This window comes from Cuculus canorus, chromosome 1 (genome assembly GCF_017976375.1).
Source record: "Cuculus canorus isolate bCucCan1 chromosome 1, bCucCan1.pri, whole genome shotgun sequence".
NCBI classification, from domain to species: Eukaryota; Metazoa; Chordata; class Aves; order Cuculiformes; family Cuculidae; genus Cuculus; species Cuculus canorus.
The window spans coordinates 65,051,665-65,064,478 of NC_071401.1; the positions used below are offsets into that span (position 1 = coordinate 65,051,665).

The 12,814-nt window shown below is 38.1% G+C and overlaps 1 protein-coding gene across 3 annotated transcripts in view; it reads left to right on the forward strand.

The window, feature by feature from the left end:
* Positions 1-12,814, forward strand: part of UXS1 (UDP-glucuronate decarboxylase 1) — a 54,582-nt gene that overhangs the window by 28,526 nt on the left and 13,242 nt on the right. For all 3 annotated transcript variants that reach the window (XM_054076620.1, XM_054076627.1, XM_054076636.1), the window contains 3 exons: positions 5,623-5,727; positions 6,985-7,044; positions 9,196-9,317. In XM_054076620.1, the coding sequence (XP_053932595.1) occupies positions 5,623-5,727; positions 6,985-7,044; positions 9,196-9,317 (287 nt within the window). The remainder of the gene's footprint in view (positions 1-5,622; positions 5,728-6,984; positions 7,045-9,195; positions 9,318-12,814) is intronic.

Consider the following 12,814-nt stretch of genomic DNA (forward strand, 5'->3'; position numbering starts at 1 on the left):
ACAATATAATTGTTTCATTTTTTAAAACAAAATAGTGAATCTGACATTGTACTTTTTATTCTTGGTGAATTCTCATGCGTGGAATTTCACATGGAAAATCTCTAGCAATTGTATGCATCTCTTGTATTATTGCTTGTGATGAGTTCCCGACAGCATTACTGAAACAGTTCTGCAAACACATGCTTCTTACCTGCTCTGACAATGCACTTGTTCAGTTGCTGCATGTTGTTTTACTTCAGACTTCTGCTCCCACTGACAGGATAATGGAGCTGGGATCTTATTAATTGGCTACAGATGCTGGTAGCTTATACCTCAGGCAGTTCAGTTTGTCAGCTTTCCAAATCTTTGCCCTGTATTACCTTCTTACTGTTTGATTAGACTTGAGATCTTCTCAGAGTTATTAACAATGTTAATAATGTTGTCTAGTTACTAGGCACTAATGAATGAGAATTCTGAGATCCTTCATCTGCCTGTCCTGTGTTCCATGTAATTAAGAAACCAATCCCGCATGTTGTACTGACACCAAATTATAACATGTTATTCAGTGTGTAGTTTATTGAATGTCTTCTCATCTTCCAACAGTGTAAATTAAAGCATAACTAAATGTTAATATAATATGGTCTTCAGTATGTAGCAACATGATAAAATTTCATTTCGGTGCAGAGTTTATAGTCCAACATTGGAAAAGGAAGGGAGAGGTGAGGCAGTGAGGGATAGTTATTGTAGCAGATTAACAAGTTGTCATACGGATCAATACTTATTTTCTTAGTCCCAGTTTCTCCTTTTTACTTGCAAGTAGAAGTTAGAATGAATGCGAAATTGTGACAAAAGAAGGTTTTTATCTAAAGAATTCCTCTTTATTTGCTGTTCTGTTTAAACAAGGTCATATAAGGTTGTTTGACACTTAAATTCCAGAAAGAGTAATCAGTACTAAATATCTGAAAGAGACCTCATTTCTGCTCTAAAAGGAACAGTGTTTTCACTTTTGATATGTAAAGTGAGTTTAGTCTCAAGATGCATTTTTCACTAAATCTCTTGATGCGGTTTTTTATTTTAGCTTCACAGTGATGCCTACGCACAATCTGCCTTGTTTGAGTCATTATCTTTGATCCATGACATAAAGTGGCACTCAGCACTCCTGGATCTCAGTGTAGATTGACCAGAGAGAATAATAAATCGCCTAAACACACATTTTATTTCTTAGTCCTGTGATAACTATAGTTACTTGTAGCATTGAATGACTTTCTCCTCCATTAGGATTTCCTCTGCTTTAATGTTTGGAGATGTCAGTAGAAAAAGCAGATAACCAAAGGCCCCAAATTCTTCAAGGGAACGAAAGTAGTTTAGGAATCTTGAAAGACAGAAGATGGTTAACAAAAAAAAAAAGAAGGGGGTACTGAAAAGAAAATTTTCAAAACTTTGCGTAATAATTTCTTTTTCTTGCTTCAGTACTTCGAGCCCAGATTTTTCTATCCTTAGTCTTGATCCCTCTGCCCAGGTACTTAATAAATTTAACTTGATAGTTTAGATTTTTATGATTAGGGAAAGTCATAGCAAGGCAGAAGATAGCCTGTGATACTTAATGTTGTTTGTCAAGAGCCACATGCAGTGGTACTTGGATCTCTGGTAAAGCTCTCCAAAACTGCTCCAGTATGAGCATTATGGTAAACCTTTATTTTTCTATTTTCTATTTTCTATTCTAGTTTGCCTTTAGTTATGGGCAGCATTTTTAACATCAGGAAAATGATTTTGTATTTGTAATCTTTTACAGTTCAGTGCAATGGAAATGTCTTGCTTCACTGTGTCAGCTTCTCTGGCCTGACCTACAGTAATGGAATTGGTGTAGCCATTCTTTACAAGGAAAGTCCATATGTTTATCTTGTAGAAACTTTTTTGTATGATTTTGATCAAAGCTTTTCTGCTTAGTGCTTCCTGACTAGCAAGTACAGTGATGGATGCAGGTGCTTAGTGGATTTAGTGAACCCTTTAGACCTTTCTGGTATCATGACGTATGTTGAAGGCAGAAACTGAAGATTAAGTTCATGCCTTCATAAGAAGGAATATTATTTTCTGTCATAGGATAGGTAGTAGATTTTAACCTTGCGATTATCTTAGGAAACACTCAGAACACCTGTGATAATACGCCTGGAAAATAAAAGAAAGGTGATATGAAGGATGCAATTTGAAATATTTTGTAAATGTGAGTGGTTATATTGGTCATGCTTCTTTAGCATTAAGACAAACACAGGACTGAACATTTATGTTGAGATTTAGTCACTATAAATGTCACATATACTAAATTATACAGGTGGTATGGGTGAGGTTTTCTCATAGAAAAGGACGCAACTGACAAATTTGAGTTGCTGTTTATCTTGCAATGTGTTACTAAAACTTCATTTATGTTCATCACAGATTTCTGTATTTGTGACTATGTACCTGATAGCATTGAATGTTTGTGCCAGTTTATGTCTGTGCTGCTTTGAAATGGATTTAATTTTTTGCCTTTTTTCAGCAAAAATTGTAACATGAAATTCTGAGACAAAAAAATATGCGCTTTTAGATCTGACAGTATTAAGAGGGAAGGCTGAAGGAGAAATTATCATACTTGTTTCAACATTGTTGGCTTGATGGCTCAAAGGTGACCAGTTTGGTGTAGAAACTTGCCTTTCTATCCTTTTTAAATGTCTAGTGTTTTCTAAATATTTTGAAAAAACAGTGATGTTTATAATTGGTCTAAAACTCAGTACTCTAAGGATTCCTTCCTCGGCAAAAACAAAAGGTCCTGGAGCTGCCAGGCTGCCTGTCCCTTTGATCTAGAAGATGGCCGTCTGACACTTGGCAGATGCCCCATCTTCCATCCATCTGCTCTTGCTGAACCTTTTCATCACAGGGGTCTATTTTTTTCCTGGTGGATATGGGAGGAAGTATGTTGAGGCAAATCAGCCTCAGACAGGCAAGATCATGTCTGGCAAGGGAAGCCACCTTTTTTCACATCAGTTTCTGTTTCATTTAAAGCTGTTGCCAGCTGGGAAACAAGAGGAGGAAGAACGGACCAGGAGGAGGGTGCTTTAGTGCTTTATCTTTTTCTTTCCTTTTTTTTTTCTTTTTGACCGCTGTCTGTTACACTTGCCTTCTTGTTTATAAATAAATAGATCTGAAGGTGATAAGGAACCTTTGGGATTTTTTTGTTTTGTTTGCACTTGTTTCTAGCTAACAGTTACGTGGTCACTTGGATAATCACAGGCCTAGCTGTATCCTGATGCAGAGAAATGAGAGGTAGTCTTTGGCCCTGTTCATCTGAATTGCCAAGTGCCACTAAAGGAACCCTTCCTATGTGAGGTGTTGTGTACTAAAGAATCAATAAGTATTTAGGAAGCAATGAAAATTAAGTGGATGGAGGTAGGAAAACAGGAAAATGTTCACTTCTGCTTTGAGTGTCTAGGATTGAGCAGAAAGTTACTGACCACAGTGCTTTTGAACTCTGCAAAAATTCCACCACAGCTTGTGGAAAATGAGATTTAAAAGGTTATGAAAGAATAGGTAGAAAGAAACGGCGTAAAACACAGGTCAGAGTTCAGCTCCGTGTTGGTTGCAGGTGGCTTTAGCTGTTACTTTCCTCATTTTTTCTGAGCCACTGTGCTTGAACTACCTGCTGCCCGCAAGCAGCAGTCAGCAACTTTTCCAGACGTTTCTTTTGTCAGCTCCCAGTTTCCCCCTTTTCTTTGGTTTCATGACAGTACCGTGCTGTGGAAAGGGGATGCTTGCATTCAGAGGCATAGCTTACGGCAGTCATTTTTCATACATATTCATGGCTCCTCTGTGGGAGACAGGGCAAGGTTCAACAGAGGTCAGTTAAACATTACCCTCTGCAATATTGCTTCAACACAAGAAATCCTGCAAAACAATTTGTTTTAATTTTATTCACTGCTGAAGCTTGCAATGTCAACAGAGACCAAAATAGGGAGAAATTATTTCACATCAGACTTCACACAGTACAATTAATTTTTTTTCATGTTGTAGAAGAAATTCTAAAAGCCTGTCCAACCTGGTCTTGAATGGTTCCAGGGAGGGGGCATCCACAACTTCTCTGGACAACCTGTTCCAGTGTCTCACTACCCTCATTGTAAAGAATTTCTTCCTTATATCTAGTCTAAATCTGCCCTCTTTCAGTTTAAAACCATTAGTCCTCGTCCTGTTGCTACATTCCTTGGTAGAGTCGCTCCCCATCTTTCCTGTAGGCTCCCTTTAAGTACTGAAAGGCTGCTCTAAGGTCTCCCCGGCACCTTCTGTTCTCCAGGCTTCACAACCCCAACTCTCTCAGGTTTTTCTCATACAGAAGCTGCTCCAGACCTCTCATCATTTTTGTGATCCTCCTCTTGAACTGCTCAAACAGGTCCATGTCTTTCCTATCAGAGGGCTTCAGAGCTGGATGCAGTACTCCAGCTGAGGTCTCAGAAGAGCAGAGCAGAGGGACAGAATCACCTCATTCGATCTGCTGGCCATGCTTCTTTTGATGCATCTCCATGGCGGAGGGAGAGGCTAGAGTCTCTGTATGGGGTGCATTTGGGTTTTTCTTAATAAAGCTAAAATGATGTATTATCCAAAGCGCAGCGTAGAACACCAGTGGAGCAAAGACAGTAGTGCAAGAAGGACAAAAGTTGCATGGTCGTATCTTGGCATATATATTTAAAATATAAACGTGATACTAATCCAGTTAGTATTTCATTGACAAGGGGCCTGCAAATAAAATACAATATTTTTTTCCCCAAAATGTTCCTCTTGGTATTGAAAAAATGTTTCTGCCATCTTTGCTTGGGATTCCATTTGAGAATATTCTGAAGCTGGTAGTCACTTAAAAACTTGAAAGCAATAGAAGGTTGTGTGTACTTCTGTGGCTTCTGGAAATCTCTGAAGTACTCAGGCAGCACTGAGTAACGGGCTGAGGGAGTTGGGGTTGTTCAGCCTGAGAAGAGAAGGTTCTGATGAGACCTTATAGCAACCTTCCAGTACCTGAAGGGAGCATACAAGAAAGCTGGGGAGGGACTTTCTGCAAGCATGTAGTGATAGGACAAGGGAGAATGGCTACAAATTGGAGAGAGGAAGATTTAGACTAGACATTAGGAAGAAATTCTTGATGATGAGGGTGGTGAGGCACTGCAACAGGTTGCCCAAGGAAGTTGTAGATGCCCCCTCCCTGGAAGCATTCAAGGCCAGGTTGGATGGGGCCCTGAGCAGCCTGATGACCCTGCACATGGCAGGAGGATTGAACTGGGTGATCTTTAAGGTCCCTTCCAACCCAAACCATTCTATGATTCTACTCGTAACTAGCATTTTTAGAAGTGAAAACTGTCAATATCCGGACAGGCGTCTGTATCTTTGTCAATAGCGTCAATATTATGCTTCAGGTTTTCTTTTACTAAAAATTAAGTTTTGCTTTGGATTACAAAAGGTTTGTATGCATATATATATTATAAGTTATTTAAAGGTAGCAATATAAAAAATTGCGAGTTCCCTCAGTAGAAATGCACAAAGAAGTATTTGTTTCTTGACCTTAATATTTTCTCATTTAACATGTTACACAGCAAAATAATAATGCTTTCATCCTCCCTCTTTTTTCTGTAGTGGACCAGATCTATCATCTAGCATCTCCTGCTTCTCCTCCAAATTACATGTATAATCCTATTAAAACGTTAAAGACCAACACTATTGGGACATTAAACATGCTGGGTAAGTGGAAATCTTTTTTCTTACTTAACTTTGTTAGACATAATATAACCTGGATGGAGTTATTGGAAGGAGGGAAGGATGGAGCAAATGAGTTGAATGTTTTCAATAAGGGGCTGTTTTCCCCTCTTTGAAGATTTTTGTAAGCATGCAAGCTCAGCTATCGAAGTACAAGAATTTCATGCCTGTAACTTAGATATGGGGTAATAACTGTGCGGTAATAATAGAAGTCATAGAAACAATTAAGAGCACGGGGTGTTGTAGCAAAGTTGCATCCATGACTGCACTCCTCAACTTGGTGACTGCAGACATTCCCATGTTTGCCCTGAGTGGCTGTTCCTTTCCACCACGGTAAATGTTGAACTAGGTGAAACTGTATTGGTTTTGTAAACCCCCAAACATTAAGAGTACTGCACCCTCTTGTGCATGCCTTGGCTAGAAAATTCTGCAAGGACAATTAATATTAGCTTCATGATAATTACAATGCAACATTTTCAGCTTTGTTGGTTTTGACGCTGAGAATGGGCCTATGAAAAGAAGGCCTCGAGCCTTAACTACTTTTTCCTCCTATCTTTGATCCATTTGGCAAATGCTGCAGCTTGAACTGAGTGTCAGTGATCCGAAGTGTTATTATGAGGCAAAAAGACCGCTGGGTATTAGGTCAGCTGAGTTTGTCATTTGAATGATAATCTAGTGAGTACAATTCAGAGAATTAACCGATTCATAAGCTATTGAGCTACCAGACAGTTATACAGCATAGATGAGAGATTTCTTTGACTGGTCATGCCAAATTGAAGGTAAGAAAGTCATTGAAATGGAGTGCAGAATAATCTTAAATGATCGGTAGGATCATCCAGGCTGTTAAAAAGGGCATAATAAGGGGAAAACAATTGATTTTGTCCTATAACATGTTAATTCTGTATCAGTTTCCTTATGTAGCTTATCTTTAAGTTTTGGTATTCATTATATAGTGTGTTATTTCAAGGTCCTGATTTCATAACTACAATGGTTTATGCCTCCTTGGTCTTTCTTTAGGGTGTGATATGTTAAGCTCTTGGATCTTCGTTCAGTGTAACTGTTAGTCACAGAAGCAAACACATCACGTATGTGGATGTGATTTACAGCTGGATTTATCTAGTGAGGGAAGTCAAATTCTTTTTAAAAACGTGTAAAATGAGGTCACGCTAAAGCACTCAAAGTGACTGAAAGATTCTTGGAACTTGATCTAATGATGTTGTTTCTCTATTGTCCAAAATTTAGGGCTAGCCAAACGTGTTGGAGCACGTCTACTGCTGGCGTCTACATCAGAGGTATATGGAGGTAAGAAGGATAAAGCAGTGTTTAGAGTTCTTGAGGTGTGACTATGTAAAGGGGTATTTATAAACCTTTTGTTGGATGACTGATAGATTTTCATCACTGTCTTGTCTTGATTTCTTTATCGGATGTACTCCTCACAGCTTAAAATGTCAGCATTAGTACTTTTAATCTTTATTCGAAGGAGGCTCAGGCATTGTAACTTTCCTATGTCTCAGTTCATGCCTCGCTTTCAAATGGCTTGTGGGGCAATTTTGAGTAGTGATCTCTGATGCCATAGAGAAAACCTGTGAAGAAAGATAATTTCAGTAGCAAATCTGCTTCTGTCTTCCCAGTGTATTTATGAATTGTATTGTTACAATTTAGCGATCTCCCTAATGTTTGCAGTACAGTGCAAGAGACAGGGACATAACCTCCAAGCTAAGAAAACAGTGATTGTGCATGCATGCCATTGCAATGTCTCTTGAAACGTAATATTGAGCAATGGTACCATATCTCTCCTTCTCCCTTTTGCTGTTACTAAGAAATGAAGCAGCAAGAGAATGACTGATAGAACTGTGAGCTAGATGAAATGAGAATCTTCGGTACTTCCCTGGGGTATGTGCCAGACTGTGTGCGTACTAGGAGGCTTCCTGCTGTTGTGAATGCTTGCTTGAGAGTGTAGGCTTTAAAAAGCAAACAAGAAAACAAAAAAATACTCCTCTCTGTAACAAGATACAAAACTTTCTGAGTTAAAAATGAGGAGTACGCTTGGTAGAATAACTTCAAGAAGATTCAGAGCAAATACACAAGCAAGAGATCCGCTAAGATGACTGAGTAGCCAAGTAAGCAGCTTGAGTGTCCCTTGTCCACTGTGAAAAATGGTAGCCCCAAGGACTCTTCTGTATTTGACAAACTCCCTTCTGGAACAGGGGACCAACATGCAAAAAACCCACCATATTTTGGAGCTGCCATCTCCTGCTGAAGTGAAAAAGTTGAAACTCCCATTATCAGGCTTTGTTGTGTCAGTAAAGCCAGTGGAGAGAGCTTATTAAAATCATACTCTTGACTAAACAGATAAAGTAATTTTACTGAAAAATAAAGGACAAAATAAAGTCAGAAAAATTCTGTTAGCTGTTTCCACAGGAGTTCGCAAAGCAGTGTTGTATAGGGAGTTTCCAAGTGCTTTGTAGGGCTGCCTTTGCCAGAAAGGAGGCAGAAACTGAAGCAACTTTCCAGATCACAGCACCTTCTGGGGCCCTCTTAAGAATGCTGCAGGCTTTTATAATCATGTAAAACCTCTCAGCAGTTATCATTGCTCCGTGGCTCTTAAATGGGAGGAATTAACCTGTAATTATGTCTGTGAGTGGAATAAAAACTGGAAGGATTAATTAGAACTGATGGACAAAGTTGTTCCAAAAATTAGCCTGTAACACTTGCAGGCTTTGTAGAATTTATACTTCAAAACCCAGTAAGAAGGATAGGGCAGCACAGATAGTGAAGTGGGGAAATGTAACAATGGGATTTTATTATTGTTTGAAGCGTATAGAGCACACACACAGATTCCTGTGAGATTTTTAGGTGGGTTTTTTGTAATCAAGAACTTCTGTACCAGATCAGACCAAAGGATTGTCTAACCCGATTGTCTGTGCCTTGTGACAGCTGGCAAAAATGCTTAAGAAAAGTAGAGGAAACATAGCAAGTACATTGTGGTACACTGCTCTACTCTTTCTGCTTTAAGGAATGCAATAATTTTTCATTTCATTTTTCTTTCCTTGTTTCGTACTTTATAAAACTTGAGGATGCTTTAGTTTCTTTTTTCCAACTACAGGTAAAAGTTCTGCCTACATAACCTATAATATTTCATTTGGATTGCTTTAGATAAGTCTTTTTTGTTCCCTTGATGTAGTCTGTCCTTGCAGAGAAAAGTTGCACTTTTACAGACGATGGCTGTTGTTTGCTTGTATTTGGTTGTCCAGAAAGTCTCACATTTTCCATAACTGTCATTGTCATGGTTCTGTAGAATACACTTTCAAGGAATGGTGTTGAAACTTACTTTAAAAGCATTGTTCGGAGGGAAGCTGTTAAACTGTGTAACACCTATGATCTACTGAAAGATTCATTATATAGAGTCACCTTTTTGATTGAAGATCATTTAAGGTGTTTTTCTCCCTGCAGATCCTGAAGTTCACCCTCAAAATGAGGATTACTGGGGCCATGTGAATCCCATAGGTCCAAGAGCTTGCTATGATGAAGGAAAGAGGGTTGCAGAGACCATGTGCTATGCGTACATGAAACAGGTATGAAACTTGCATCAGATTCAGTGGATTTTCTGTAATTATTATATAGAAGTCAAATGGGTGGCAAAACTGGATCTTGCTGGAGTATTAAGGGATAGGAAGGCAAAAGAGAGTGTCTTGAGTAGGAGTGTTCATACTGTAGCTACAAAATCTGTTTCCTTTAACGCAAAATTGTTATTGCTCCCATCTGTTGTGGTTTCCTTCAGAAGATGTTCAAGAAATGTGCTTTAGTCTTTTTGATACACATAGTATGTCTTTCAGTATCGTAAGTGGTTTTTGGATATGTTAAAGTGAGATGACCTTACTGATTTGGGAGGCAAATAACAGAGTTGTTTTAAATTGGTCCTGTGCCTAAGAAGTGCTTTGTGGAATAGGGCCATTACTGATAAATATCTAGTGTTTAATGAGCATAACTGAAATCAGAATATACAGGTAAAAATGAGGAAGTTCTTTAATGAGTACCCATATAGGAGCAATGAATTCTAAATCACTTTAGAAATGTTTAAAAATATGTAGGTATAAATACAGCCCTTAATGAAAGATACAAATACTTAGGTATGCAATGTACTTTTTCAGACAAATGCAGTAACATGAACATAAAAATGTAATTTAAAATATATTTGTGAAATGATGCATGCCAGTTTCTATGGGTGTTATAATCCATGCCAGATTCTGTGTGTAGTAATAAACCCAGCATCATCTTTACCTGTATGTGAACTTTATCTTACTTAATTGCTGTTCAGCTAGTCTCTGGGAGACTATTTGATTAGCAAATGTCACACACTAGTGAAGAAAATCATATCACTCTTTCTTAATATTTGCAGCTTTAATATACAAAGGCGTAAGTCAATCAATGTAGTATATTCTGTAGAATATTAAACCTTCAAATGATAAAATACTAAGGATTTTGAAAAACCTTGAGAACAGAATTAAACTCCTGGTTAGGCTTTAGATGTGTTGTTTTAGTACAGAGGTTGTAGTAATTTTATTAGACAGGAAAGGTAGAGGTTTGTGTCTCCTCTGTTCTCTTTAAATCATTTAAGGTGCAATACGGAGGTACTGCTGTTGCTCAGGATGATGTCTTCACTGTAGCAAGATACGTCTTGAGGGTCTGGTAGTCCGTTAGCAGTTGAATATTGTAGGTTTTATGAACATTTTTTGTGCTGTAGGGTACTGAATTTTTTGCAAGTTTGCACTACATGCTGTAGTATTCTTTTAAAAGGGCAAGACTGTAGGTCATTTTGAAAATCATGGGCTGTATCTTAAAGCCACAGGATGAGTCATGGTACTATCCCATAAATTTTATGCAGAATTTACAAAGGATAGCAAAGGTTTGTAAGGTGGATCTGCAATGCACACATACATTAAGTGAAAACTCATGATGCAAATGAGCTTTCTGTCCTAAGGGCAACTCTGTGAGATTATTAATTGTGATTTATTATGGGTTAGTGAAGTCTGCCCAACTTGTCCCACAATCTGTAACAGTGTTTAGCTTCTATTTTTCCCTGGAATTTAGATGATACTCTTTTATTAGTGGAGGAAACATCATTTTTTGCTAGTGGAAAAATGTGACTACTGCTATGAAAATAAATATGGTGCTTTTAAGGGAGTTTTCAGACAGGAGTGGTCTAGCCCAAAACAACTGGGTTTACAGGATTTCAGACAAAAAGTTTTCCAGAATCTTCTCAACTTCAATAAAAAGAGAAAACAAGCAAACTTATTTCTGCTTTTTTTTTTGTCATCTTTTCCAGAGTTTTCCATCATTGTGCACAAATTTATGTACCTTGTATATCTAATTATGTTAAAAAAAATTAAAAAATAACTTCTACGTTGTACTTTCAGACGGGCTTTTGAATCAGAACAGTTCTTGAATCTAGTCAAAGTTTATGACTCTGTATTCACAGTTGCCAGAGTTCCTAAGTAGCCTGTCCTGACCAAGACGTTTTTGGTGCACCCTTTTTCTGTTGGCAGTGTTTTGTTCGTTTATTTTGACCCTATGAATTAAGCATTTATTTACTTTATCTCCTCTTTATAACCACTGTCTTTAAACAAGCCCAGCAGTACTTCCTTATCGAATTGTTCAAGAGCAGTAGGATTCAGTAATGTATAAGCATCAGCTTGAAACTAAGGGTGAGGAGTTCCATATTTGCTGGAGAAAGGCAGGGCTCACAATTTCAAAGCATGTACACGAGTTATCCCATGTGAGGCACCCAAGTGTATGGTTTGAAAAGATGTGATATTTGCTATAGGCTTCTGGGAGCGGCTCTCCCTCCTTCAGTTTGTCTGGAAATATAGGTCAACTATTCTCCGTAGTGTGAGTGGAAGTACCTGCTTCTGGAACTTTTCTCAAGCCACAGGAGTCTTTAGTCCTGTGCCCTGTTCAACAGGTAACTAAATTGCATCCTCTGATTTGGACTTCTTCAGAATTCCTTTTTTTCCTCTCTTTTTCAGTGCTTGCTAGCGTTCCCTCCTAGAAAGGCTTTTTCAGTTCACTCACTTGCCTCTACAAGGTGCAGGGCATAGTTTTGAAACTGTCTTGTTATAGCAGCTTGTTAGTCTGTTTACTTCCTCCATTCTGTACTTTTTCTGTCGCTATTCTGCCTGTCATTCCTAGTCCTTCCAGTGCATTGTATTTTTGCATAAACTGCATATACAGGTGTGTGAATTGAGTTACTGCAACTACATATAAAGTATAATCTTCTTTACGTGGACAAGTGTTGTGCTCTGCCTTGATGAATATCAATACCAGGACTGTGAAGGATCAGAGTGCCAAAAATCTTGATAAGTAACAGAGGAGGGAAGACGTGCTAGAGGTGATGTTTATTATATTAATGTGAGAGAATAACACATGAAAATTGATGTTGAAATTTGTTAAATATAGATGTGCATTTCAATTGCGGTACTGAAGTGATTTTCTGTTTAATATTGAGTTATACTTTCCCCCAATCTTTAATTCACAAATTTAGTTGGTTTCAGGAATCATGAAAAGCCTTGATGGACAATGTAGGGATAATGAAAACTGTTGATTGAATTGAAACTGAAAAAGCATTGAATAGTGAATAACCAGGCACTTACTGATTAATTAGATAAGAATCAAGTAGCTATGTTGAATTAAAACAGTTTGCTTTGATGTCTTTTGGGAGTTTATCCGTATTCTCTAGTTATCACTCGCTATTTCCTTGATATTCAAGACAGGCTGCTTTTAAGCATTCAGCGTTATTTTTTGGTGTTTTCACATTAAGTTTGTTAGCAGTTTGCTTAAGAAAAGAAGCAGAATTGTTGCTTTTTGCAGAAGAATGGAATTGAATTGTTTGTGATTCTGACAGCATAGAGAAAGAAGAGGAAGCATTGCATCTCCTTAGGACAATCCTTTAAAGACTCAAATGGTGGGTTGCTGTTGGATGTATACCTGCCCAAAGCTGAACTGTGGTGGTAAAGATATCATGGATCCCTTCAGCTTTTTAGAAGCATGCAGAGGAGTTTCACATTCAGGAACA